General features: G+C 51.6%; 2 protein-coding genes and 2 non-coding genes across 7 annotated transcripts; 3 read left to right on the forward strand and 1 right to left on the reverse strand.

Moving 5' to 3' along the window:
- The first annotated feature begins 1441 nt into the window (after positions 1–1441).
- AGBL5 (AGBL carboxypeptidase 5) lies at positions 1442–20836 on the forward strand. Of its 4 annotated transcripts, none has more exons than XM_058682814.1 (16): positions 1442–2246; positions 2676–2816; positions 4171–4430; positions 4680–4851; positions 5169–5332; positions 5896–6073; positions 6319–6497; positions 6927–7383; positions 7869–8038; positions 8371–8506; positions 9170–9372; positions 10000–10214; positions 17631–17786; positions 18861–18973; positions 19809–19939; positions 20296–20836. In XM_058682814.1, the coding sequence occupies exons 3-16, from the start codon at positions 4216–4218 to the stop codon at positions 20465–20467; spliced, it is 2661 nt and encodes an 886-aa protein (XP_058538797.1). In that variant the 5' UTR covers positions 1442–2246; positions 2676–2816; positions 4171–4215; the 3' UTR covers positions 20468–20836. The 4 variants fall into 4 exon arrangements, with proteins under 4 accessions (XP_058538797.1, XP_058538799.1, XP_058538796.1 ...); XM_058682816.1 differs by lacking the exons at positions 1442–2246; positions 2676–2816 and adding exons at positions 2912–3057; positions 19267–19313 and having other exon boundaries at positions 20296–20428; XM_058682813.1 differs by lacking the exons at positions 1442–2246; positions 2676–2816 and adding an exon at positions 2912–3057.
- Positions 2037–2126, forward strand: TRNAY-GUA (transfer RNA tyrosine (anticodon GUA)). Its single transcript is given in 2 exon segments — positions 2037–2073; positions 2091–2126. It is a non-coding gene; the product is annotated as a tRNA-Tyr (tRNA).
- Positions 2462–2534, forward strand: TRNAA-AGC (transfer RNA alanine (anticodon AGC)). The gene has a single exon. It is a non-coding gene; the product is annotated as a tRNA-Ala (tRNA).
- Positions 20708–21851, reverse strand: OST4 (oligosaccharyltransferase complex subunit 4, non-catalytic). Its single transcript, XM_058682828.1, has 3 exons — positions 21847–21851; positions 21586–21723; positions 20708–20936 (listed from the first exon to the last, which is right to left on the reverse strand). Exon 2 carries the CDS (start codon positions 21720–21722, stop codon positions 21609–21611), a length of 114 nt encoding a protein of 37 aa, XP_058538811.1. The 5' UTR covers position 21723; positions 21847–21851; the 3' UTR covers positions 20708–20936; positions 21586–21608.
- Between the last annotated feature and the right edge of the window lie 4958 nt (positions 21852–26809).

Genomic DNA, 26809 nt, shown 5'->3' on the forward strand with positions numbered 1-26809 from the left:
CACCCCTGGGGTGGAGCGTTTCCCACGGAGACGGGCATGCCTGCCTGTTCAAACGATGATTTCAAAGACTCTCCAAGGACATAGGAAAATGCTTATAATTGAGCTCAATTTGTTGAAAATGGGCTATAATAAAAGTATCCAGAAGAGCGTTGGCAAGGATGTGGAGAAATTAGAACCCTCCTACATTGCTGGTGGGAATATAAAATGGTTCAGTCAGTGTGGAAAAAATTTGGTGGTTCCTCAAAGAGTTAAACATATAATTACCACAAACCCCAGCAATGTCACTCCTATACACCCAAGATAAAAACACGTATCCACACAGAAACTTGTACATGAATGTTTATAGCACTGTTATTCATAAAAGTTAAAAGGTGGGAACAGCCCAAATGCCCATCAATAGATGGATAAACAAAATGGTATAGTGATACAATGGAATATTATGCAACCACCAAAAGGGAGAAGGTGCTGACACGTAACACAACCCGGAAGAGTCTCAAAAACATTATGACAAGTGGAAGAAATCGGACACAAAAGGTCACATATTTTATTATTTCTCTTATATGGGATCTCCAGAATAGGCAAAGCCATAGAGAAAAAGCAGGTTAGTGGTTGCCTGGGCAGGGGCACCGGTCGGGGAGTGGGGGAGTGGTGGTGGGGAATGATTACTTAAAGAGTACAGGATGTTCTTCTAGGGTGATGAAAAAAAATGAGTTTTGAAACTAGAGAGAAATGATAATTTGCATAATACTGTGAATGCACGAAGTGCTACTGAACCGTTCATACTTTAAAACGGTTCATTGTATGTTATGGGAATCTTGTCTTTAAAAAAAAAAAAAAAAAAAAGTTCGGTTTACCAGCATCCTTCCCCACAAGAAAGAGAGTCAATGGGCACACTAAAGACTGAGCCAAGAAAACTGCCCAAATTAACACTCTCGGACACAGTGGTAGCATTTGGAGCAGCAGAATGAAGCTAAACTAAGAAATCGGTGGGGAGATGTTAACCTCCCGCTTCGTGGGTGGGCGCAAGAGTGAAAGCCCTGTGTGCTCAGTGACATCAGAGACCTCGGATTTAAAGTGTAGGGCTGCAACGGGTCCTAAAACCATCACTGGACCTGGATCTGCCCGGGGCGACTGTGACTCCAGGTAGCCCAGGCCGCAGAGCTGGAAATGGTCCAGGTCTTCCCACACAGGCACTCCGCCAGACCACCAAGCAAGGCTTCGTAGGGGAGGTGGGTTTTAGGTTGGCTTCAAAGCCCCAGGAAATTCTGGTGGGCAAAGGATTGTAGGCTGGCATTCCAGGCCCTTGGAAAGAGGCGCGGAGGTGTGACGAGATAGGGGCAGGGGCGGACGGGTGGACTTGGCCTCGCCCAGGGCCCCCTCCGCGCCTGCGGCCAGGCCGGAATCGCAGGCTTTCTGCGCGGCGGGACGGTGCGCTGTCCTGCACACAGCGAACAGCTCTGTGGTTTGTGTGTTTCATGCTTCAGCCAGAACGAATAAATCCTGACAAAACGTTGGTTAACTGACCTAATGAATGTCCTTCACATCAGGAGAGCAGTAGGATTTTACCGGCGCCCCAAGACACCGAAGGGAAATCTGGAGCAAATAGCGAAAGTAAGCCCTCGGCTTTGCAAACTGGACTTGCGCTTTGCAACTGCAGAGCACATGTGCGTGCCCGCCGCTCACGGGAAATGCGCCCAGCGGCCCAAGGTTGCGAGCAGGATCTCAAAGCGTCCTCAATCCTATAAAAGCCACGGGGGGTGAGGAGATGTGGTTTTTTTGTTTGTTTGTTTTGTAAAAAACGGAAATGGAAGGTAAGTGTATTGCCCATTTCCTTTGTCCAGAGTTGGGAAGCAGGTTCTTTGCCCGAACTTGTTTCCGGCTTCCTTTGTTTCTGTGCGGCTTGGAGGGACTCGGCAGGAGAGCTCCTTTTATAAAGTGGGGTGGGGAGCTCTCCCCCAAATCTTCTAGATCTTGTCAGAGTAATGTGGCGTTGGTAAGCTTTAGGGAGGAATTGGCAGGCTTTGGAGACAGCGGAGCCTTCGATAGCTCAGTTGGTAGAGCGGAGGACTGTAGTGGTACGAGTTGCGGCAATCCTTAGGTCGCTGGTTCGATTCCGGCTCGAAGGACTTCGTACGCTCTTTTTAGCTTCCAACTCAAGCCAATCAAGTCGTAGGGAGAAAGTTTCACCGAGAGGCCCGCTGTGGATTTGCAGGAGCACGGCAGATGTTCGGTGAAACACATGTGCAGTAAGTAATCATTGTACGATCCCTCTTCTGTGTTAAATGCGAAGATATGTTATTACTCTTGCTTACGTGTGATTATTATATGCCTGCTTTTAAAAATCTTGCCCACGATCCCCCTGTACACTACTAGATAAAGGTTTTGAATTACGGTCGGTCCTCGGGTCAGCGGCCAGCCTAGAACAGCCTGTAAGGCAAAAGGAAGAGAGGCGGCAGCAGGCGGGGGATTAGCTCAAATGGTAGAGCGCTCGCTTAGCATGCGAGAGGTAGCGGGATCGATGCCCGCATCCTCCACTGAGGCTTTTTGCCACTTGTATCAGTATCAGAGGATTCCTGAAGGGCGGGAGATCCGCTGACCCGGGAAGGTATTTTGTAATACACAGAAGAGCGCGGTGCGCAATGATTAGCTTCGCACATCGTCCTTTTATTTTGCAGGTGAGTCTTCCGGTTTATTTCTTGGTCACTTCTGTCTTGCCCTCCTCCCAGCGGGCAGGCCGTTAACCGTCTTCTGAGAAGACCCCGGTGGAACCCTCTGGCCGGATCTGCCCGCCGAGCCCCCAAAAGCCACTGGCTCAGGTACCCGCTAACGTGCGAGGGAACCCCTGCGTGCTGACCAATGGCAGCGAGCCTTACTGGGCGGGTAGCCAGCTGTATCAGCGGCCAATAGGCGAGAGACTTCTTGTTTCCTGGCAGAGCGGGGTCCCGGCACCGCGGCGCTCGGGTTTTGTTTGGGTCCTGGGTGGAGGACCCGGGTGCCGGGGCCCGAGGTGGCGCCTCGCTAGCGGGAGAGGGAGCGGGATCGCCGGCCCCGAGAGAGGTGAGGGGCGCTGCGAGGAGCGCGGGCCCCGCCGGCCCCGGCCCCGCCCCCTTCTCAGCCCCTTTCGGCCCGGAGCCCCTCTGGAATGCCACCCCGCCCCACGGCCCGGCCCGGCCGCCCCCCCTCCCCCCCGGCCCCACTCCCACGCCCGCACCTCAGACCCCCCCAGTCCCTGCCCCGAGTGTGAGACCCTGTCGTCCATTCATGCCTCCGAACCCCGCCCTGCCCAGGGCGAGCTCGGTCGGTGTGAGGTGAGGGTCTGTCAGAGTCGAGGGTCGAGAATCACCCCCTACCCCCAAGTGGGTCTCTACCAGCCACGTTTTTAGAGGTGCTCAGCATACCCATCACTTACCCACAACTATTGCCAGCGTAGCTTTTTCAGGGACTCCAGTGCTTTGCAGGGCGGGAGGGGGCTGGAGACAGACCCATGCCCTAACTGGCATTGAGCTACAGTTTCCAGGTGAGCAGGTGGCTTCTGCCTTGTTTCTTTTGACTTGGCAAAGGCCACCGTTTTCTAGGCATAGGGTAGTGACAAAAAAGGAAGAACTAGCCCTTCCAAGGGTTCAGGGGAGCCACAGACGAATGCCTGGTCAGGACTTGTGAGGACAGAGGAGTGGAGAGAAGCAGCTGCCCATTTAAACTTAGAATCTTGGCTCTCTCCGCTGCTCTGCTCTGCTGGAGATCGGGGAGCCAGTCTAGGAACAAGAGATCCAGAACGGCCCGTTTTTCAAGACGGCCACGTGCTGTGGTGGGTGTAATCTGGGTAGGTTTGAGAAATCTGACCTCTCCAATGTTATTCTCCAGCCTTTTGCAAAAAAGCTTGGACTCTAGCGTTTCTCAACATTAGTTAAGCCATGGAGTACTTCATTTTGGGTAAGCCAAGATGTAGTAAAATGGGGTCCTTTTAGGTCAGTTATAACCCTTTGTGTGGCGTTAGACAACTGCTTTCTCTTAGCCTTTGCGAGAAGGCCACTTCTGCCTTTTCTGAGGTGGAAAGAGTCTCTTGTTTCTTAGGGCATTTCCTAAGAAGAGCTTTCATTGATCAGGAGATACCCAAAAACCTTGTTTTCATTTTTCTTCCTTCTTCCTACGCCACCCCCCACTCTCCCCCAGCTCTCAGGGCCAGAGTGGGCAGGAGGATGCTTTCCCAGCCTCACCATGGAGCTGCGCTGTGGGGGATTGCTGTTCAGTTCTCGCTTTGATTCAGGGAACCTAGCCCACGTGGAGAAGGTGGAATCTGTGTCTAGTGACGGGGAAGGAGCAGCAGGTGGGGCATCAGCCCCCACCAGTAGCATCGCCTCTTCTCCTGACTACGAGTTCAACGTGTGGACCCGACCAGACTGTGCTGAAACGGAGTTTGAGAATGGGAACAGGTAAGGGGGAAAGAGGGGAGGGTGGAAGAAGGACAAGAGAGGAGGTGGCCAAGGCCCCAAATCCAGGCTCATTTCGCCGTCTTACAGTTCATACCGTCAGTACCCTTCCTCTCCCTCCGCTCCTCCCTCCTCCCTCGCCTCCTCTGTACCGAACAGGCCTTTCCCAATCTTGCTCGCTCCAGCTGTTTCACGTAGCCTGTCTCCAGCCCTCAGTATATAATGACCTATTCCTCTTCCTCTGGCCCTCAGGTCATGGTTCTACTTCAGTGTCCGGGGAGGAACTCCAGGGAAACTCATCAAGATCAACATTATGAACATGAATAAGCAAAGCAAGCTATACTCCCAGGGCATGGCCCCCTTTGTGCGCACACTCCCCACCCGGCCACGCTGGGAACGCATTCGAGATCGGCCCACCTTTGAGGTAAGTTCTCCATGAGGGGGAAAGAGACTTGGGTGCTAAAAGCAGAAGAGGGAAAGAATAGAGGAGTTACCCTGGATAGAGAGTACCAGGCAGGTGGGACGCCAGGTTTTGGTATCAGCTTTCCCTCTAGTGCTAGCTGGAGCCCAAGATAAGCCCCTGCTTCAGGAAGCCTAGAAGGAGCCGACTGTCATATGGAAAGTCCCAGAGGGAGGGAAGTCGGGCATTGTGTTGAGGGTGTAAGGTCAGTTCCTGGCGATCCCAATAGCATCTTAGTTCTCACACCAACAGCCCCTCCCTCTTCCTCCTCTGCTCCTCAGATGACAGAGACGCAGTTTGTGTTATCCTTTGTCCACCGTTTCGTGGAGGGCCGTGGGGCCACCACCTTCTTCGCCTTCTGCTACCCCTTCTCCTACAGTGACTGCCAGGACTTGCTAAACCAGCTAGACCAGCGCTTTCTGGAGAACCACCCTACCCATAGCAGGTGCCAACCCCATCCTTACTCCTGCCACCCAGTCCTCGACCAGACAGCACCTCTGCTGCTTCTGGAACTTGCTCCAGGAGCCCCGAACCAAAATGTCACCCGCTCTTTTTCTGTGCAGAATGTGGGACTTTGGGTACCTTTGACCAATATGTTCCTGTGTGACCATGACCTCAGCCTACCGCTACCTGCATTCTACTCACCCACCTGCCCAGTTCAAGCCTCTTAATATCCCAGCTCCTGTCAGTCGCCCAGAACTTAGCCCCACCATTGCCCAACACACCTTTTTTTCTGTCCCGGCAGAGGGTGAGTCTGTGTACGAAGTCATCACATAGTAGAGAGCCATAAACTGGGGAGAAAACAATAAGTTCATCCCGTCTTGTATTCTGCATTCTACTAATTCAGACGACCCAATTCCTCAGCCTCATTTAACACTCTGAGGGACTCTAAGGCCCCAAAGGTTAGCGTGAAAGACCAGATCCTACAAATCCTAGGCCGGGGATGAGGCTCATCTCTTGCTAGGACTTTAGGGACTTCTCGTGGCTTAATCATTTTTATCCCCATAGCCCCCTGGACACCATTTATTACCACCGTGAGATCCTTTGCTATTCTTTGGATGGACTTCGTGTAGATCTATTAACGATCACTTCCTGCCATGGGCTTCGAGAAGATCGAGAGCCCCGTCTAGAGCAGCTATTTCCTGATACCGGCACCCCCCGACCCTTCCGTTTCGCAGGCAAGAGGGTGAGTGGGAACAGCATAAAGGTAGCACCACGGCCTTTCCGTAGCTCCAAGCCCTGTGGATAGCTTAAGGCCATGTTACCTCTGGGAGTCGTGGCCGCATTCGGAGGCAAGCAGGGCTGCTCCCAGCTCCACTTGCAGACTCAGCCAGCTGCAAATCCAGTGGCTCTTCCTGCCCTCCCCCCATTTACTGTTAGAGTGGACCTACCGGGTAACTGGCCTAATGACCGCTCTCCTCTCCACCTCAGATATTCTTCTTAAGCAGTAGGGTACACCCCGGGGAGACTCCATCTAGCTTTGTCTTCAATGGCTTTCTGGACTTCATCCTTCGACCTGATGACCCCCGGGCCCAAACCCTGCGTCGCCTCTTTGTCTTTAAGCTGATTCCCATGTTGAACCCCGACGGTGTGGTCCGGGGCCACTACCGGTAAGCAGCCTCCCCAGCCTGTCAGGATTGTTCCCGGTCCCCTTCGTGTCCTCCACCTCAGTGAAATACTATCAGCCTCTCCTTTTAACTTCTCCTGCATTCCCAGTCCTCTTGTACCCGAACAAGGGCAAGCCCATCTCGTTGTCCAGGGACCAGAGAAGGAATGTGGCACATCTAGCAGCGCTCTCTGGAAGGAGCAGAGTTAGAATAACCGCAGGTCCATCTGGGTAGAGGGAGCCGTGCTTAGTCTCTGCAGTCGGGGGGACAGCCCACCAAGGAGAGGGCCTGTTCTCAATCCTTTCCTTCCTAATGCAACCTGGGCCTCTCATTTTGCAAGTCAGTCTCCCCCAGGCCCCCTTTCATCTACTCTCATGTCTCCTTCACCGGCTCAGCGCTCTAGACTCTGCTTCAGTCTCTGTTTTCCTATAGCACAGACTCGCGTGGAGTGAACCTGAACCGTCAGTACCTGAAGCCCGATGCAGTCCTGCACCCAGCCATCTACGGGGCCAAAGCTGTGCTTCTCTACCACCACGTGCACTCCAGACTGAACTCCCAGGGTCCCTCTGAGCACCGGCACAGTCCCCATCTCCCTCCTGATGCTCCCCTTTCTGACCTCGAGAAAACCAACAATATCCAAAATGAAGCTCACCTTGGGCACGCGTCTGACGGGGATGACCCTGAAGGCTGGACACAGACCGAGTCGGCAGAACAGAAGCCCAGCGGTGTGTGGATTATGCCACAACGGTCCGCTGAGGTTGAGCAGCCGGCCCCCGACACCATCCCCCCTAAAGAGAGTGGCGTCGCTTACTATGTGGACCTGCACGGACATGCTTCCAAAAGGGGCTGCTTCATGTATGGAAACAGCTTTAGTGATGAGAGCACCCAGGTAGGAATCCAGAGTGCCACGTGAGTGTGGGAAGTGTTGCAGGTCAGGAGATACAGGTTCGGCCAAGGACAGAGGGAAGGTGGTCTTGTGACAGGAAGGCCTGTGGCCGCAAGAGGTATTCTACCTCCAAACAAGCTTCAAAGGGCCAAGGGGGGATGGCACTGGGGCTTTGTGTCTCAGTCTTTACATCATGACCTTTGAACGAAGACCAAGCTGTCAGCATCGTGGTCTTTATTCTACAGTTTGGGAAATCCGGGGAAAAGGAAAAGTTTGCATTGTGGGAGAGAAGAAGCTAAGAGCTTAAAAAGAGATAGAACTGTACCTTTCCAACACCTGGAAATAAGGTCAAGCACACAGTGACATTTTCAAAAAACACGGTCTCTGCCGTGTATTTAGTCACATGGCCCCCTGCTTGCCATCTCTTCCTTGCCCGTTCCTTCTTTCTGTCTGTCTGTCCTGAATTGCCTTTTTCCTCCCTCACACAGGTGGAAAACATGCTGTATCCAAAGCTCATCTCCTTGAACTCAGCACACTTCGACTTCCAGGGTTGCAATTTCTCAGAGAAGAACATGTATGCCCGAGACCGCAGAGATGGCCAGTCTAAGGAGGGAAGCGGCCGGGTTGCAATCTACAAAGCCTCAGGGATAATCCACAGGTTGGGGGGAAACTGGGATATAGCTGATGAAGTAACTTCCTTAAAGAAAACAATACCCAGTCTAAGTTGTTTGAGGGGCAAGGGACGGCCCAAATCTTCGCAAAAGACAGGCTCACCATTAGCATTGCTGTCTTTGGCCTGAGAGTCTGACTCTTTGGGACTTCTCGGGTACATGATAGAGTGCCGAGGTCAACTGATAGTTCCTAAGGATTAGCACTTTGTTTGTATCCACTGTTTTCCAAGTGATTATTTCTTAGGCCACCTAGGCTGTCCCCCATGGTTCTGTCCTGATTTTTCCGGGCAGGACACTAATAAAGGTCTCTGTGTCTTAGCTACACACTTGAATGCAACTACAACACCGGACGCTCAGTTAACAGCATCCCTGCCGCCTGCCATGACAACGGGCGGGCCAGCCCCCCTCCCCCGCCGGCTTTCCCCTCCAGATACACTGTGGAACTGTTTGAACAGGTATGAATACAGGGGATACCTGGGGAAAAGGGGAACCCCAAAGTCTGGAATGGTCTTCACTCCTGCTGCCTAAGGTCCTCTGAAGAGAGGCTTACCACCGTCACCATCTCACCACTGTGGTTATTTTCCGCAGTTAGCATAGGGGCAGGCCCCAGACTCTGACGGGATTGGGACGATGAGTAGGCACTATTTCTGACCTCATACCACAAAGAATCCCCAGCACATCTGAGTCAGATTCTTTGCGTCTTAAGCTGGTCTTCTTCCTTCTGTTGGGTTTGTTCACTCCTACCTAGGCTTAAAAGCACCACCTCTGCAGTGGTCTTTGAGGACCCCAGGGTCCTAGAGCACGCGAGAGAAGGAGAAAGAGCTGCAGGTTATAGAAGAGATTGAAACGCCTTCTCCTGCTGGGAGAATGCCTTCCTGGTGCCAGCCAGAAAGCACACTTGCTCTTGCCCATAAAGGATGAGGGTCCCAAAATGAGCAACGGTTTAGGGAACGGCTTTAAATCTGCCGAGATAAATAGCCCTGGCACAAAATATAGCCTGCCCGCTGAGGAAATTTGGGGCCGGGCCTCCCCTTCCACTGTGCTGTGCAACCCCCTCCCCAACATAGCAGCCTGGGTTGGAAGTCCCAGATGCTGAGCCAAACTGGACTACCCCACAGGTGGGACGAGCTATGGCCGTTGCAGCTCTGGACATGGCAGAATGCAATCCATGGCCCCGAATTGTACTATCAGAGCACAGCAGCCTCACGAACCTCCGTGCCTGGATGCTAAAACACGTGCGCAGCAGCCGCGGCCTGAGCAGCACTGTGAACGTGGGTGTCAACAAGAAGAGAGGCTCTCGAACTCCACCCAAAAGTAACAAGTAAGACCCACAGGGTAGAAGGAGGAAAGGGTATGAAAGTGGAACAGGGCTTTAGAGCAAGGAGTTCCAAGGGGTTTGTGTTCCTCCCCTATCTAAAAGGACCACATGGTGAGTATTTTCAGAGCAAGTTAAAATTGGTAAGATTAGTAGATTTTTTTGAAAATGGGATCCTCTTCCCTCTTCCCTGGAGCTGCAGACTTCCTAGGCATCTGGAAACCAGGCCAGGGGATTCCCTGCTCCAGAGCCTGGCACAAAATTAAATTTAATTGCGGTGGGGATAAGGGCAGGTCTCGGTTTCCAGGGGTTGGGAATGACCAAGAGGTCCAAGGGAACAAGGGGGGAATTCACTAAGTTAAGCTGCTCCGAGACAGCCCCGCAGCCCTTAGTATGTTTTCTGCAGGAGCATGTATTTGTGAACAAGGGCTCCCAGGCATCCTGAGATCAGCTGGTATGGCCCAGGTTAGATACCCCATCTGTGGACACAGATCCCTCCCTTTTCCCTTGCAGTGAGCGCCTTTGCCTTTTTCACCCAAGGTGAAGCTTTCCTGAGCATAAGTCCTCAGGGAAAGCCTTGGGACACAACCTCCCCGGCCCAGGGCTAACTGGCATCTGCTTGCTTCTTTGCAGCGGCTTGCCTGTTTCCTGCTCTGAAAATCCCTTGAGCCGTGCACGCAGTTTTAGCACTGGCACAAGTGCCGGTGGCAGCAGCAGCAGCCAGCAAAACTCTCCACAGATGAAGAACTCCCCCAGCTTTCCTTTTCATGGCAGTCGGCCCACAGGGCTGCCAGGCCTGGGCTCTAGCACTCAAAAGGTCAGCCACCGGGTGCTGGGCCCTGTCAGAGGTAAGCCAGTCTGGGAGCCCCTGCAACAGGTGTTCAGTTGTTTGGGGAATTGCTGGGGGAAATGAGAGCTTGAAGATACACACTCTTGGCTGGGACCAAGGGGTGAATCAATAAAAGTAGTTTATAGCAGAATCTGCAGCCTCTCCTGCGACCTTGGTGTTCCCTGCGCCATGAGCCCCAGAGCAGTACTGTGTGTGGCACAGGCGGGAGTCCTGGGTACCTGGGCTTCAGCACATGCTGGGAAGCAGGGGGATTTCCAAGAACAAAACACTAGCTGCAACAGGGCCACACTGAAATGTGGAGCCTCCATATCAGGAATGGTGTCAGACTGTCTTGTTAGGAGCAGTGTAAGGAAACGTCCTCACAACGCAAATTGTAGCACCGTAGAGATGGGAGAAGCCTATCCAAGGTCTCTATGGGATGAAACCGTTCCTGGCTTCAGAGCCTGTTCAGAAAGCGGTATCAGAAGGATGCTAAGTCTTCCAGAGAAAAACGGAACAAGTACAGACAGCTTCTGTTGGAGGCTTACAACACAACAGTCTGGCCCCTCCCAGCAGTCACCACAGCTGCTCAACTGTGCATCAGTACCCCCCGGGGTTGGCTTGATGAGACCCTGCCTGGTGAGAGATTCTGAGTTCAGAGGTATACCAGAAACAGATGGGCTTTTAGGGACGAAGAAGAGGAAGAGACCGTGGAGCCATTCCTTGGGGGTGACTCAGACTTGGGTGGGGGGAGATTGTTGTAGTGCCACTTCCAGAAATACACGAAACCTCAAAGCAGTATTGTACGTGGCCTCTGGGCTGGAGACGTCCTGCCAGAGTTTGGAGGCTTGTGAGCTGGAACTAAGAGGCTGGGGGTCTTCAGGCCGCACTCCTCATTAGCACTCCCTGGTAGGGACCCAGAGGCATGCCCTGGGGCAGTGGCTATGGGAGCCTGACTGCACCCACTGGAGCAGCCACAGGGGAGGGAGCATTGGTCCTTAGCAGCTTTGACCAGTAAGACCGTTTATCCCTCATAAGCAACACAGTTACCGCTGCTTCTATTCCGAGCCCCATTCTTTGAGATTCTCCCTTCATTTGGAGAGGATGCTTTTGTACAGTGTTGTTTGAAGGAGAGTATTAAAATAATAATGCCACGTATTTAAATAGCATTAAACAGCGAACAAAACAGTATCACATATATATATTTCATTTAGTCCTCACAAGGACCCTGTGGGGTGGATGGCATTTCCATTTTTCTGATGAGAAAACTGAGGCTGTTTAAGGGCGACTTGTCCAAGATTTCAGAGCTTAATATTAAGTAGCAAAGTTATTCACTAATCATTATTCAGACTTCCTCTAATTTCTCTTCCTTTTTTCTGTTTTTTTCCTTTTTGTCAGCCTCTCATACCTCTTCACTCATAGCTCCTGGGAAGGAATGTCAGCGTCCTAAATTCCCCTTCCCTGACTACAAAAGAGAAATAGGAAAGAGTCTTCTCTAGGCCCAGGTCCTCACTGGAGGATTCTAAGCAGTTTTTCGTTCGTATTTTATTCTGGTCCCCACCCCACCCCATGCAGAGTGCTGTATGAAGCTCCGTCAGTGAGAGACATGTATTCTGTGTCTTTGTTACTTCCCCAAATAACGAAGAGAAAAGGTGCATATTCAGTACTAAATACTTCCTGGTTGGCTGACTTTAAATTTAATAGGGGACACAGGACAGCGAACAACATAAAAGCACACACTCGTAAACACAGGGCACTTGGGGAGCCACCGTCACAGAACACTCAAGAGTAAGTAGCCAAAGAATGTTCAGTTGAGCGATGATTTTGAAGAATGGATGGTAGCATATGGCTTGACAAAAACATTCCAGAGATGACAGTGGTAGCCAGGGCCAGTGCTGCTGCGCACAGAGGACAAGAAGCAGACAGACCTAGCTGGTGCAAAGGGCCAAGCCCTTCAGCACAGAAATTAGGTGGAGAGAGGTTGGAGGAAGAGGTTGAAATGTCTGGAAAACAAAGATGATGAGTTAACTGAGACATAGGACAACGATTGTGTGCTTCAGAGAATGGTGGGAACGAGAGATTCATGCAAGAGTGGCCTGTGAACTGTATGTATTGGGTAGGCGGGGGGAGGGGAATCCTCACAGTAATTGATACATGAGAGAACTAATGGCTATACCAGGGTCTGGAAAGGAGAGAGAAATACATGCAGCAGAAACAGGTAGCAGGATTCAGTGATGGTGGAAGAGAGGCAAACTAAGAGTTTCAAGGTTACAAGCCAAAGGAGAGAGTCATGGTGATGTTAAGACATTGTTTGGAAGAAAAAGTGTTGAGTTTATCTATTTCAGACATACTTGGATGTCATGGGCTATCTATACGGAGATGTCCTGCAGGCAGAAAAAAGAGCCAGCCTGTAGAAAAGGTGACATCAAGGTCGGATCTAGGCATCAGCCATACGCAGGTGCGGGTAAAACAAGTGAGAAGCGATGTCCCCCCAGGTAAATGAGCTAAGAAACAGAAAAAAGGAGCTGGCGCCTGGAAGAGACACCCTGGGGACTTGAGTAAAACTTGTGAGACCTAACAAACTATGTCTCTAAAGTCAAAGGGTTGAGGAGAGGGTTACTAATTCTATCAAACAGGAATACTGGAAGGAGGTGAAAGGTCAGAGCGCTGGAATCTTGACTCCAGGTACTACAGTTTTTGCCGCTTCATCTCCTAGAGTCTCCAGTAGGACTCTAGGATTGGAGACTAGTCCCGGCTTAGGATAGGGACCTGCGGCTTTATTTGTCCGGTTGATCTGTCCTATAGCTTTGTGCTATTTCCTGGTTCTGCACATCCGGTTCTTTGGCCCCTGCCACATCTAGTCATACTTTGTCTTCTGACATAAGAAGAACACAGCTCCTGTATCTCTGAGACCTAACTATAAAGCGGCTATACTTTCCACACCCAAAACTGAGACTGTGATCTGACAAAAGATTTTTTTCTGACTTGTAAATTTAAAAGAAAGTTCCCACTGATGTATAAAAATCGTATCACACTTAACTGTATACTTAATTCATGACTATCCTTTATTGGCTAGAACAGAGCATAAGATAGGCTATCCAGAAAATTTCAGAAAAGAGCTAGGCAGCCCAGCCAGAAGCTTAAAGCCGAGGTTAGGGAACTAGTCTGGCAGGTTCTATTCTCAAGACTAGAGGATGAACATTTTAGGAGGCCAACGAGCAAGGCAACTCAGGGTGAACAGGAATGTTCCTGAGACAGGAGACTGCAAGAGCCTCCAAGGAAGCTTGACCCCACTCCCAACCCCTGACCGCAGTCCCAGGGCTTCTTTACCTAGTTGCCCCAGCTGCAAAACACCTCCTGAGCAACACCTGCCCAGTTATGCAGCCGAGTTCCAGTTCAGCAGGCACAGAAGGGCACACAGCGTTGGCAGCAGCTGTTGCCGCAGAGGAAAGTGAGCTCCCGGGAAGAGCTTATCCAGTGACCGAGTCAGGGAAGTAGGAAGTTGAAAGCCTGCAAGATACTGATGCAAAACGGAGCTTGAAGGCAAGCCGGCTGGGGTGAGGGTGGATAAATCAACCAGCTCCGCCTGTCTGTTATGTAGGGCATAGGACTAAGGTGAAGCTGGTGGGGCGCCCAGGACTCGGGGTCGGGAGCGCGCTCCCTAGGATGAGCGAGACCCCTAGGATGAGTGTCTCGTCCTAGTCCTGGCCCTGGATTCAGGCAAGTCTCACCCAGTAACTGAAACACATTCCCTGGCCCCGTGGCCTATCTGGTGGGGCCGTGGGGTAAAAGACAAGGGGCGGTGTAAAAACGGAGGCTGTCAGCTGTCATCCCACCACAGCCACTGTCCTCCCTCCCAGCTCTGGCGTTTGCGTCTGTAGTTACTAGACCGCTTTCCCGGCCTCTGCCATCCCGTGCCGACGGGCTGCTTCTGGTAGAGCAGCTGAAGTCCGATGGTGAGTGGAGGTTCCTTTGAAAAGTGAGTCAGAGGACAGAGGAAGAATGCCTCCAGCACCATCACTAACTACTTTTACCTTTTCCACTGCAAACAAGTTTTGTGGTTAAGAGGAGATTAAAGCTTGAGGGCAGGAAATGTCTCCTAACACATTTACTTATTCCCTTGGTGCCTTGCATTTATTTATGATCAGTGAGTACTTGTTGAATGGAAAAGACAAGAAATTGGGAGCTGAATAAATGCTTGTCTGACCTTTTCACCCCTTAGAGGGCATAAATCAGGTCTGTGGTTATCCCAGGGATTCAGTACGATCTAGGGTGCTCCGTGTAGGGACAGTTCAAAGATGCCAAGTCAGTAACTGTTCCTTTAAATTTTGAGACCTTTAGAATAAACCACTCTAACTCCTACACTGGGGAGGTCAGTCCGGCTCTACCTCAGACCTTTGCCCCAGGATTATCCTTCTCCCAAAATGGAATCTACAGTTGATTACCATAAAATACAATCTCACAACCTCTGGAAGCACAGCTGACTCACATATCACTCTGCACTCAGCCTCAAGCCACTGTTTTGTATAGCTTAGAACCAAGAAATAATAGCTGGGGTTCCTCCCTTAAATTTTTGTCTCAGTGGGAACTAAGTAGGCCTGGATTATACCAGGGGCCAAAAGTCGAAACACGAGAAATTGGGCTGTGTGCTCACATTGCCAAATTTACAGGGAGGCCTGGCCAGGCTTTAAGACAGTCTTTTAAGGGACACCTGGGTGGCTCAGTCAGTTGAGCATCTGACTTGATTTCAGCTCAGGTCACAATCCCAGGGTTGTGGGATCGAGTCCTACATTGGGCTCTGCACTAAATGTGGAGCCTGCTTGGGATTCTCTCTCTCTCTCTCTCTGTCTCTCTGTCTCTCTCTCTTTCTCTCTGCCCCACCCTCCCCCAGTGCACACTCATGCTCTTAAAAAAAAAAAAAAATCGTTTAAGTGAGGGTTAAAATGCTATTTTTAAATGCCTTATCCTTTCCATATTAGGCCTCTCCTAAACCAGACTGGTCTCCTGTCCTTAAAACTCTCATTAGGGGCAGGATCCTTGAGTTGTAGCTGTAGTATCTTTCCCATAATATGTACATTCACACTGACATTTTTTACATCATATGCCTGTTCTGCTTCATACCTTCCTGAGTGTTGCTCAGTTTCTTGCTACAACCTAGAAATGTCCTAAAGGCTTTCATTCACTTTCTTACTTGCTCTTTCTTACCTTTCCTGGGGTGGGCAAGGCTTCATCCTTAACATGATTTCAACATGCCTCTGTGTAGAGATACCCAGATCATCAAGAAACCCACTATTTCCATCCTTGATCAAGTTCATTTCTGCCTGCTATGCACTGTCATCTGGATATCATCCTGATATCAGTGTTTTACTGAAGAATCACTCAAGGCTAGGTTCTACAGTATTTCTGAGTCATTGGTGGTAGGTGATGCTTCAGGTTGACTGTGGCCATGAGTCTCTGACTTCTGTCCTTTCACTGTGTATCACCTCTTTAGTACCCTAAGGTCTGTTTGTTGTTGTTGCCTGTTTACTATTGACTTACAATTGACAGGTCTGGTTAGTTTTGACTCTTGGCTCTAATTGGTACTCTAATTGGTACCCAGCCCCTCAGCAAACTCCTCAAAGCTAGAGTAGCTTCTGTCCTGAAATCTCTCCCTTTCTTCTATTCCTTATTCATGTGTCAACTTTTTAAAAAGACAGACCTGCCAAACCTGAGAGCCTCCCTACACCATCCAGTCACCATCTGCTCTCAGAACTTGTACCAGTGAGGCTCTAGCCAGAGTGGACCAGAAAGAGCTGCCCCACGGGGAATAAGCATATGTCCTTAGACTCAGATTATTGAGCCAGTCCATGGTCTATGGTGGGTGTCTGCTACTCAGGAAAACAAAACCTTTACTAACGTCTCTGGTTTTCTAGGCAGAGTTTTGTAGGCACCAGGATATACAGACTGGTATAGACTGGAGGAAAGTCCTTACCCTCAAGACATTGCAGTTTCAAGCAGAATACTAGTTAACAACTACTGAGTACTATGTACCAGGCATGATCATAAGTACTTGACATGTGCTAGCTTCTTGAGACAAAAACCATAAATCATTACTAGCCAAGTGAACAAAGGACAATAAAGCAAGGGAGAACAGTCAATTCTACCCGTGATGGTCAGGGAGGCTTCACAGAGGTGACATTTGAGATGGGTCATGTTAAGTTGTTCAAGGTTTCACTAGAAGAGGAAACGGACATTGCAGAGGAACCACACAGCTAGCAGCTACAGGGGCTGTAGCAGAGGGTTTGAAGGATCAAGTCAGCATCCTACCAAGGATGGGCAGACTGGAACCACAGTGGGTGGAGTTCTGAATGCCATGGTAAAGGGTTTAGACTTTATCCTTTATTTTTTTATGTTTATTTATTTTTGAGAGAGAGAGATGCAGACAGAGCATGAGTGAGGGAGGGACAGAGATGGAGACACAGAATCTGAAGCACGCTCCAGGGTCTGAGCTATCAGCACAGAGCCTGATGTGGGGCTCAAACCCACAAACTGCAAGACCATGACCTGAGCCGAAGTCGGATGTTTAACTGACTGAGCCACCCAGGCGCCCCTAGGCTTTATCCTTTAAAAGACCTTCAGTATCTCCTCCTTGCCTGAACCAAATGACTTTTATCAGGTCTAGGTTTTGGAATAATTTCTGGCACCGGTGTGAAAGATGGGAATGTAAAAGGGAACAGATTCAAGCTAGGGTGACAAGTGGGGAATTTTTTTCAGAAGCCTGAATGAGAGATAAAGACCTATAGCTGGACACAGGCCATGCCAAGGGAGAATGAAGGAGGAATCCAAGCAAAGGCAGAGGCAGAATTGTCTAGATTTGGTTAAACACAAATCTAGATATGAGGGAGGAATCAGAAGATGAAACAGGTTTCTAGGACATTTTTCACCAAGGTAAGGAGAAGAAAAGTAAGGATGGAAGGAAATTAGTTTTGCTGGGGTCATGAGAGACCGCCAGGTAGAAATGCCAGTGGACCACTGAACTGTAGTTCAGGAAAGAGGGCTACAGAGCAGCTTGGGAGTTTAGAGTATGCACAGCAGGAGGGGACCAAGGGTACAATGGGGGAGGGGCACTGGCATTTGGGGGCAGTAAGAGTAGTTGAAGAGGAGTGGTTAGAGGCAGGAGAAACCTAGGGAAGCTGTTTCAGAAGCCAGCTCAGTAACTTCTCGGCCAGAAGAATGAACTGGCAAGCGAGCAGGGTGGTTAGCCACAGGGAGGCAGATGAGGGCTTGCTGTGACCCGGGTAACCGGAGTAAGTATCAGAGAGGTCTTTCTACCCACCTTAAATTTACTTCCAGAGAGGAGTGCTGGTGTGATGACAAGTGCGAGAACCAGCAGGGCAGTGGAGTGACAGGGCCTCACTTACTTGCCCTTTTATCTCCTTGTGTCCCTTCCACTCAGAGCCCCGAAGCCAGGACAGGAGACGACGGCAGCAGCCACTGACCCATCGCCCTACTTCAAGCGGCCTGGCCCCATCCCCAAATCCTGCTAGTTCTAGCCCAGCAGCCTCACACAACATGGGCTCCTGCCTACTCCCCAGCTCACTCAGCATATCAGGTCTGTACCTACTGCCACCGAAATCTGGGTTGGCCAGCCTCCTTCCTTCCCTACTACCCAGGGTGTAGACCAGACTCCCTGCTAGGCTTAAACCAATCCCTTCAGCTCTTCTTTCTTGACTTGATGCAGAAAGTTAATGCAGGCCTCTCCACACCGGGGGCATCCGTTATCCTCCTGGATTATCCTAAACCCGTAAAGCACCCATGCTCTTGTACAGGAAGCTGGAAGTTAATGGACATCTTTGTATAATAAAATAGCTATTGTTTCTTGAGCATCTATGTGGCAGGCACTGCTCTAAGCATGTTGTCTCACTTAATCCTCAAAGGTGAACAACCTGAGTACCTGCCTGCTACTTACTCAAGCTTCCTGACTCCAGGAACTGGGCAACATTAGACACAACTGAAGAACAAAAAAAGGCAAAGGCCTTTCACCTGTCATCACAGCAAATGCTGTGTGACCGCATCATCCGCATAAAACCTAGGCCACCTGCTGTCCTTTTAAGTTATACACCCAGCTGTGTAAAGGACTGGACGGGAAGGATTCCTAAGACTCCAGTCCAACATCCTCTAACTCCCTCAGAGCCCACTACTCCCAACCTGTTAACGGCCTTCAACGGGTAGCCCTTGTCAATCTACCATCTTGGGTACTGACTTATCCTTGAACGCTTACTCATTTGGATGCGACAGGCCCTGAAGTCTATAAATTCACAGTAGTTCAGCTTGATGGGCTGTGGCTCAAGTTGCAAGTTGCTACTCCACTCCTTGGACCTGACTACAGCATGCCGTGCTTCTCAACCAGGGGCCATTTTACTCACTAGGGAACGTGTGGCAAGGTCTGGAGACATTTTTGGTTGTTACGATGGGGAGGGGACAGAGGAAGAAGAAATGCCATCTAGTAGGTAGAGACCAGAAATACTATTAAACATTCTGCAATGCACAAGACAGGTCCCCACAACAAAGAATCATCCAGCCTAAAATGTCAACATTGCCAGTTTTGAGGAACCCTGTTCTAAAGGAAGTTCCCTCTTCTTCTCCATGGCTCCCTACCCTGATAGCAGTTTTCTTTGTTTCCTAGGGAGCAGCTGCTCATTCCTGTCCTCAGGCGACAAGCCAGAGGCTGTCATGGTGATTGGGAAAGGGCTGCTAGGGACTGGACCTCGGATCCCCTGTATCAGGACACAACTGCAGGTAACATTTTTGTGTCTGCCCCAAACCCCAGTGTAACAACTCTCACAGAGCCCAGCAAGGCACTGTTCGTCTGGGTAGTGGGAGGGAAAATGCTCAGCACTGCTTTACAACCTCCCCCGGCCATATCAGAGAGCTGCTCTGGTGCCCGTGCCTGTCTGTCCAATACCCCCATCCCTCAGCCAGGTCTCTTGCTTGCTTCCAACCCGCGTCCCTGCCAGATACACCCCAACCTCAGCCTGCTAGCTTTGGCACTGCCCGCCCCTGCCCTTAGCTTCTCCTCTCTTTCTGCCCAGACCTGCCCGAGGAGAGTTCCCGCCAGGAGGGGTCCCGGATTCCCCAGGTAACACATCTGGTTGCTGCTCCTAAGAACAGCTGTGCCACCAACTCCCAATTCAGTCCAGATTTCTCATGTTAAATTGGCTAAAGCTGAGTACAGACAGAGACCGGATGCGTGAAGCCTAAGCTGCTCTGGCAGGGACTGAGGCACAGAAGGCTCTGAGAGACCCACCAATTCTCCAACCTCTTTCCAAACACTGCTTCCCTCTTCAGCCAGATGTCAGCCATAATACAGCCATGGAGGTTAAATGCTAGATCCTTTTGCCTCCCCTAGTTAAGTATGACTTAGAGTGTATAGTCATAAACTGAACCTAAGAATTCTCTAGCTATTATCCTGCCTTACCCTCTCAGCTAGGGACAGTGCCCAGAAATTCAAGGTCCCAGTACTGGTGTTGACCCCTGTACTACACTCTTATGCACGGAAACTCTAGAAGCAAACCCAGAAGCAAAAAAGTTAATGGAAGAATCCAGCCTCTCAGCCCACCCCCTATCCACACAGGCTAGGCCCAGGTTGGGCCGGGGCTCACCGCCGACTCGCAGAGGGATGAGAGGCTCTTCGGGCCCCACATCCCCTACACCCCGGACCAGGGAGAGCAGTGAGCCGGAGCCAGGACCCAGCTCTGCACCAGGGTGAGCACCCGGGTCCATTCCCTCACCCCACCTCTCACCTCTGTCCCTTCATTCCCATTTCTGCGCACATTCAGAATCATTTTCTTCCTTCCCTAATCCCTCTGACCTCCAAAAGACTAAAGGTACTTTCATTAAGAATCTAGTCCCTGATTTTTTTCCCATCATGGCCTCAGTCTTCACTCCAAAGGACAAGAAAACAACTCCTTGTTAGGGCCTAAGGCCTAGGAGCCGCCGCATTTCAGCATCAGCCCAAGGTGCAGTGCTCAACCCACCTATCATTACCCATCTCCCCTCTCTCGTGTCCAGCCCCTGTCAGAGTTCTCACAAGCCTGATTCCTCTCTCTTCTCTGTTGCAGGCTGCCTCACGCCGGGCCCCCACGGCCCCGCTCTGCCCCTGCCTTTTCTCCTATTTCCTGTAGTCTATCTGACTCCCAGTCCCGGATATGTTACAGCGGGGGGCCTTTGGGCCAGCCTGAGGTTTGTTTTGTCCCTAAATCACCCCCACTCACTGTTTCTCCCCGGGTCTGATGCCTCCACCTCCATGCCCAGGATATAGCCCCAAGATGGGGTACACAGTGAGAAATGTGCTAGCCTCCTCCCTCAGCTGTTGATTCCATGTGACAACCATAATTCCTATATGAACGGACAGTGAATACCAGCCACACTGTTCTGAGACATCCCAGAGCATCACCTTGAGACAGCACAAAGCAGAAACCTGCTACCCCATCCCTCCCTCCACAGCACAAGATTTTGGGACCACAAAAAATATATATCTATATTTTTATATTGGGGGGAGGGAGTAGAAAAAGCCCCTATACTGGGCCCTACTCAGTGGCAGCTTCTTGTTCCATAGGGTTAAGGAAGACTTTGAGGAAATAAAAGTTGTTTGGAAAAATCCAGGTGTAGTTGCTTTGTATGTTGTGATGGGTAGAGGGATGAAGTGAAGTGTGAAGGCCCCTCACACCCTCCATCTTGCCTCAGCCTATGTCCTGGAACCCTAGAAAAAAGGGGGAAAGACCCGAGGTAAGGAAAATGCTGCAGCTTTCCTCTGGGGAAATCCTTCAGGCATCCACTCCCATCCATCCTGTTCCCCCTTTACATTTTTGACCAACACTTAAGGTTCCCCACCCTACCCCACCTTTCTTGTCTAGGGCTTGGGTCTACAGGAGCCACCCTAACTCAGTGCCTCTTGCTCCAGAATTCTACATCTTTATAACCCCCCCCCCGCCTTTCCCCCTCCCCCCCCCCCAAATTCTGCCTAAATAAAAGCCTCAACAAGCTTGGAGAAGTGAAGACTCCTTAAGTCCTCCTTAAGTGAAGAGCCCAAATCCTCATACTTGGGTGGCATCCTCAGTACCTTTACTCCTCTCTGTGTCAGTGTCTCCTAGTACCCAAAGGCCCAACTTGGGCATGGGGGTACCACGAAGACGGGGGCAGAGGAGTAGGAAAGTCACCCCCATTCTAGCAGGTAAAGGGCGGGGCACTGTAAGGCATTCCCTACTGTGTGCGGATAAAGGGGCTCAGTTCTGGACTGTATCATGCTTGGCCCGGCACTTTCTGATTTGAAGTTTCGAACCCTGCAGGCCCTGGCGCGGCCTCGCCACTCCACTCTCCGGGGGCTGGGCGCTGCAGCCCCGGACCGTTACCTGGGGCGGAGAAAGCGCCACTTTCATTCCTGCTTCTTGGGATTGTTGACGGCCACGTAGTGATAGAGAACCACAAGCAGAAAGAGCGACACGCCCAGCATGTTGGCGAAGATGGCGAGCTGCACGTCTGTGATCATCCTGCGGAGAAGAGGAGGGACTGAGCCTGGGGCTGGCGCATTCCTCGCCCAGGCCGGGACCCGTTCTCGCCCCCTGGACCAGCCACCGCCGAAGCGCCGCTGAGCGCGCTTACGCGCCTCTCACCTGACCAGCTGGGCTCAACGCGGTGCGGTCTGCGCACTAGCTCCAGGTAGGAGTTCCGGCCCGGAAGTTGGTAGCGCGAGCGCAAGCCCAAACCAGGCACTTCCGGCCGTGCTGCTCGGCCGGAACGGGCTCTCTAGCCCCGCCGTCTCGCCTGCTCCCCGAGGCGCCTCTCAGGGGCGGGGTCTCGGGCGGGCTGCGGCCCGACTGCCCACCGCAGGGGGTGGGCGAGCCGCGGGCGCGCGCCACAGGCGGGCGGAGCGCAGCTGGCCGCAGCTGGCGCAGCAGGGGACGCGGCAGAGCCGTGGCCGCCTCCCCGAAGCCCAGCGGCGGGCCGGGGCGAGGGTGCGGCGGCGTGGTAGGGTGAGAGGCTCGGCCTGACCCCTAGACTTCGACCCCGCTTCCTGCCTTGGCCCCCCGCGCTGCTGCCCACCCTCCGCTTCCCGGCTCGGCCCAGCCAGGTGCTTCCTTTGGGCCCTGCCCTCAGGGTCCCCTCCCTGGCCCCCGCGGCGGAGAGGGCGGTTAGAGGCGGTGCAGAATAGGGAGAGAGCTGGGGGCGGCCGGAGGCTCCTCTCCTCGGCTCCCGCCTTTTTGCTCCACACCCGCCCAGGGGAACGATGCTGCCGGCGATCCGACCGGTGCCTCCCTTCCCCGGGCTCGCTCCCCCCACCCCACCCCCGGAGGTGGGCGTCGGAAATAGGGCGGACCCTCCCGGAATCAAAACCCAAACCGTGGGACTTGGGCCAAGTGGGAAATCACCCCCCGGATGTGAGGGAGGGAGAGTAGGAGGGAGGGCCAGGACAAGCAAGAGGGGTTGTGTGTTCTGAGCAGAGTGGATCACTGAGGAGAAAGCCGACTGTGGGTAGATGACTGAGGGTCTCTGGTGTGGGAGCGGCCCTGGAGCTCTACAGCCCTCTGCCCCAGCGGGAACCTACTCCCCACCCCACCCCACCCCCTCCTTGCTTTCCCTCCGCTTCACCATAAAAGGGAACGGCACCGAGCCAGGCTGGGGCCGGGGGCTGGGCTGTTACTCTGGAGCTGTCAGGGGTAATGGAAGCCAGTTGCTTTGCGGTAGAGGGGAGCCAGGGCTCAGGGGACGCCTCTGCTTCTCTGAGCCAAGGAAAACTACAGGAGCTGCTGTGGGACTGGAGCAGCTGGGGCAGGGGACCGTCTTGCTGCCTGTGTGCACCATGAGCTAGGGGCTCACTAGCCCAGAGCTGGCTTCTGAGGCCTGGGACCATCAGCTGTGGGTCCTCCATGCGCTAGCCCAGTGGCTCCGAAGGTCAGTCCCTGCCTTGAGCAGTCAGTCTGTCATTCCCCCTGGCCTTCCCCATGCCACCCCCCAGCATTTCCCCGAAGTTTCCTATTTAGGATCCCAAGCCCATGTCCTGTCTACATAACCCTGAAACCCCAGGCGTGTACATCCTCGTGTCCCTCAGAGTGTCCCAGCCCTGCTCTGGGAGAATGGGGGTCTAGGTCTCAAAGGACTACGCACATTATGCTCTGTGGCTCCTGGAAATTTGAACCAGATCCAAGTCCAGCCAGACACTTAGATCTACTGTTAAAACAGAACGAAATCCTGGAAAGTAGACTTTCTAGACTGCAAATGACATGAGGGAAGGCCTTGGAAGTATTTCAGATTAACAAGGCTGTCCTGAAACCAACTGACCTCAGGCTGACAGAGCTGAAAGGGGCCTTCAAGATCATTTTACAAAAAGGAAACTGAGGCCCAGAAGTAATTGATTTGACCAGGACTCTACAAATAGTTTGAAACCGTCACCTGATTCGCTTTCCTCTATTCCATACTCCGTGTCAGACTGTGGACTCGACAGGTTATCCTAGGGCCAGGGACAAGAGGAAAAGGTTTGTTTTAGAAACATCCAGAAATGTCTTTCACCTCTCAGAACTTGCCGTGCCTGGGTCAGCAAATCTTTATCGGCCTTGAATGGGTCATTTGGCCTAGTGCCTGGGGGAACTGAAATTAAAAAATGGTCCCCAGGACTAACCTAGACTCAGCTAAGAACTAACAAAACTTGAAAAAAGCTTGGGTGGAAATGTCTGTGGAAAGTGAAAGAGTCAAAGCCTCATCCTTGGGGGAACTGGAGGAGAGAGAGAATTGCTGCGAGGGGCATATGTGGAGCTTAATCTCTGGAGTTAGTGTGACATTTTCAAGGAGAAGACATGAGGGAAGGATTCGGCTAAGGAGTGAAAAGGCAGCAAGATCCCGGAAATGGGCCTGGGCCCTGAGTCCAGAGAGGCTGGCTCTTAAAGTATTATACCTGTGGGAAGGGTTGGGAAGAAAAGGAAAATGTGTACATTTGAGCAGGAGTGGACTTCTGCTCAAGAGTCCCCAAAAGCTTGAATTCCCATCTGGGTTTGCATAACCTAAGACCCAATTCATATCACTCTCATTTTTTCCCTCCCAATATTCAGTCCTCTGACAGAGGGCATTAGACATGAAATGCCCCTCACTGCTGGTGCCCCCAGCTGTCCTGGCCTTGGTACCTGAGCTCATTGCTCAGCCACTGATGCTTGACTGAATAATTTAGTTGTCCAGTATAGCGAGGATTTCCCATTGGCACTAGACCCTTGATAATCCCCCATCCTGGAGAGGTTATAAAATAGATCTTGTCCTCGTGCTCCAAGGACTTAGCCATTTTTGGTCTCTGGAATTCTCTTGGCAGTTTCTTTGGACATTTGTGGCTACTTGTCAGTACCACGGCCATCGGCAATGTATTTTCTCTAACCTTAGTCTCCATTGCAGCCTGCTGGCTCAACACCTCAAGCCTCCCCAGTGAACCCAGAGCCACTGATTTACTTGAAATGTCACAAACATTCTATGTCAGCCCCTAGGTCGGGGCTCCTAACTACAGGACTAAATGAAATGCAACCTACCACAATTGTATTTCAAAGCCACCCTTTTTGGCTTGACATACTTAATATACAACAGATTTTTAAATTTAAAGGGGACACCCATTTAAACTTAAGGAATGAAGGACAACCGGACAGTGACAAGATGGCTGGGATGACTTTTCAGATTGTCAGAGGCCCCCTGATGGGAGGGAGGGTGGCAAGAACAGAGAAAGAAAACCCACAGCAGCAGCCAGGGCAACCTGAAATGGGTTGGCTTCCTGCCAGGGCCAGGGCCCAGAACTGATGCAGAGACCAGGGACAATGCTACAACCTTCCACTGACAGCAACTTTCAAATCAATCTCTTGGGGCTCTTTCCTTCAAGTCTCCCTGTGTGCTGATCCCCACACTTCCGAGGGCAGCCACAAATTTCCATTTCTGTGGATTTCAGCATTCACTTTCATCATCCTGTCGTTTTACAAACATTTCTCCCAGCCATCGAGATCATATTCTGGGCCATAGGACCTCAGGGGCAGATCACACAGAGTCACGTAGAAGATTTGGTGGCATCCATTCTCATGATTTCCAACTATTGCCCTATAAATGGTTTCCGGAATCAAGACCCACATCTCTGACCATCTCCTGGACATTTATTACCATTGAACTACGTTATTCTCATCTTAAACTCAGTATGTCCAAACTAAGGTCATCTTCTTCCAAACCCGTTCCTCTTCGCAAGTTACCCATTTCTGGCTCAAACCCCGGAATCTTCTCTGATATCTCCTTTACTGTGGCCCCTTATTACCCAGGCAGTCACCAAGCAATCACAGCCTTCTCTTCCCAACCTGCATCATTTTGCAATGTAGAATTTCGAAGGCACCATAGACAGTAGCCAACAGACCTCTAGCAGAGTCATGGGATTTGCTCAAAGGGATAACGGTACTTAGAGGAGGAGCAGGAACCGGCATCCTTGTGCCTAAAACCCTGCCCATTGCTCCTGTCTTCCTTCTGCGTGTATATTGAGCTCCTACTCAAAAACTTACGATGCAAGCTCCTAACCAGTCACCTGGGCCTCTCCCCAGGTTTTCCACAATCGACTTCTCTGACTTTCTGTCCCACTTCTTCCTGACACAAATAAGAGCTAACACTGAGCGTGTACCACGCGCCAGGCACTATTCTGAATGCTCTATGTGTATTAACTTAATCGTCACAAACCTAGGAAGGAGGGTACTGTTATTGCTGCCATGTGGAGCAATGAGACGACAAAGGCAGACCTCTTTCCCCAACCTGAAATCTCTCCCCTCCCCCTGTCTCTGTTCTTCACTTTCCGCCCCCCCCCCCCCAACACTGTTCCGGCTCTCTCTTCCAAGGGCTCTACTCTGACTCCCCCGAGCGTCCAGCTGTCTTTCCCCTCCTCTTACCCAGAACACATCATCCGTTTGTCTGGCTCCCTTGGCACGCTGTCTATCCTGCTTTGTGTTCGTTTTCTGCTTCAGTGTCTGTGTCCCGTTCCCCCGCGGCCCCAGCTACTCATTTCTGAGTCTTACATATGCCTTTGCTACCTGGGCACCCGGGCACCTGGGCACCACCACAGTGCTGCACACAGCACTCTCATCTCCCTTCTGATACTTCTGCTTCCATCTTGCAAGCGAGCACCCTACCACACAGGGACACCTGGTCCAGAGCACAGTGCTGAGGCCGGATGGTGAGGGGGGGGCCAGCTGACGGATTCGGACATCTCAAGAGGAGCTTTCCCGTCAGGCTGTTGAATGGGGCTGAGTGCCTTGCCGGCTACAGAGGCTATCGGGCTTGCCTCTAGGCTGGGGAGTGACTTCCTTTGGGCTCTGTAGATTTAGATAACTGCCCAGTTTGCCTCCTTCCTTCCCCTCCCCCACTTACGGCCTGGCCTTTACCAAGAAAGGCCTGGGATCCATATTCATTTGGTTTTTTGAGAATAAGTCTCCTCCTGCTCATGCCCTCTCCATGCTTGACAGAAGGCTGTGACCTCATTTCCAGATTCCTTTCTTCCTCCTCTGGCTTCTCTGAATTTCCTGCCTGCCTCAGTGGTGTTCTTTTCCGTCTCCTCCCTGGCCCAGTAGCTCTCTCACCTATCCT

This window comes from Neofelis nebulosa, chromosome 9 (genome assembly GCF_028018385.1).
Source record: "Neofelis nebulosa isolate mNeoNeb1 chromosome 9, mNeoNeb1.pri, whole genome shotgun sequence".
Classification (NCBI taxonomy): domain Eukaryota; kingdom Metazoa; phylum Chordata; class Mammalia; order Carnivora; family Felidae; genus Neofelis; species Neofelis nebulosa.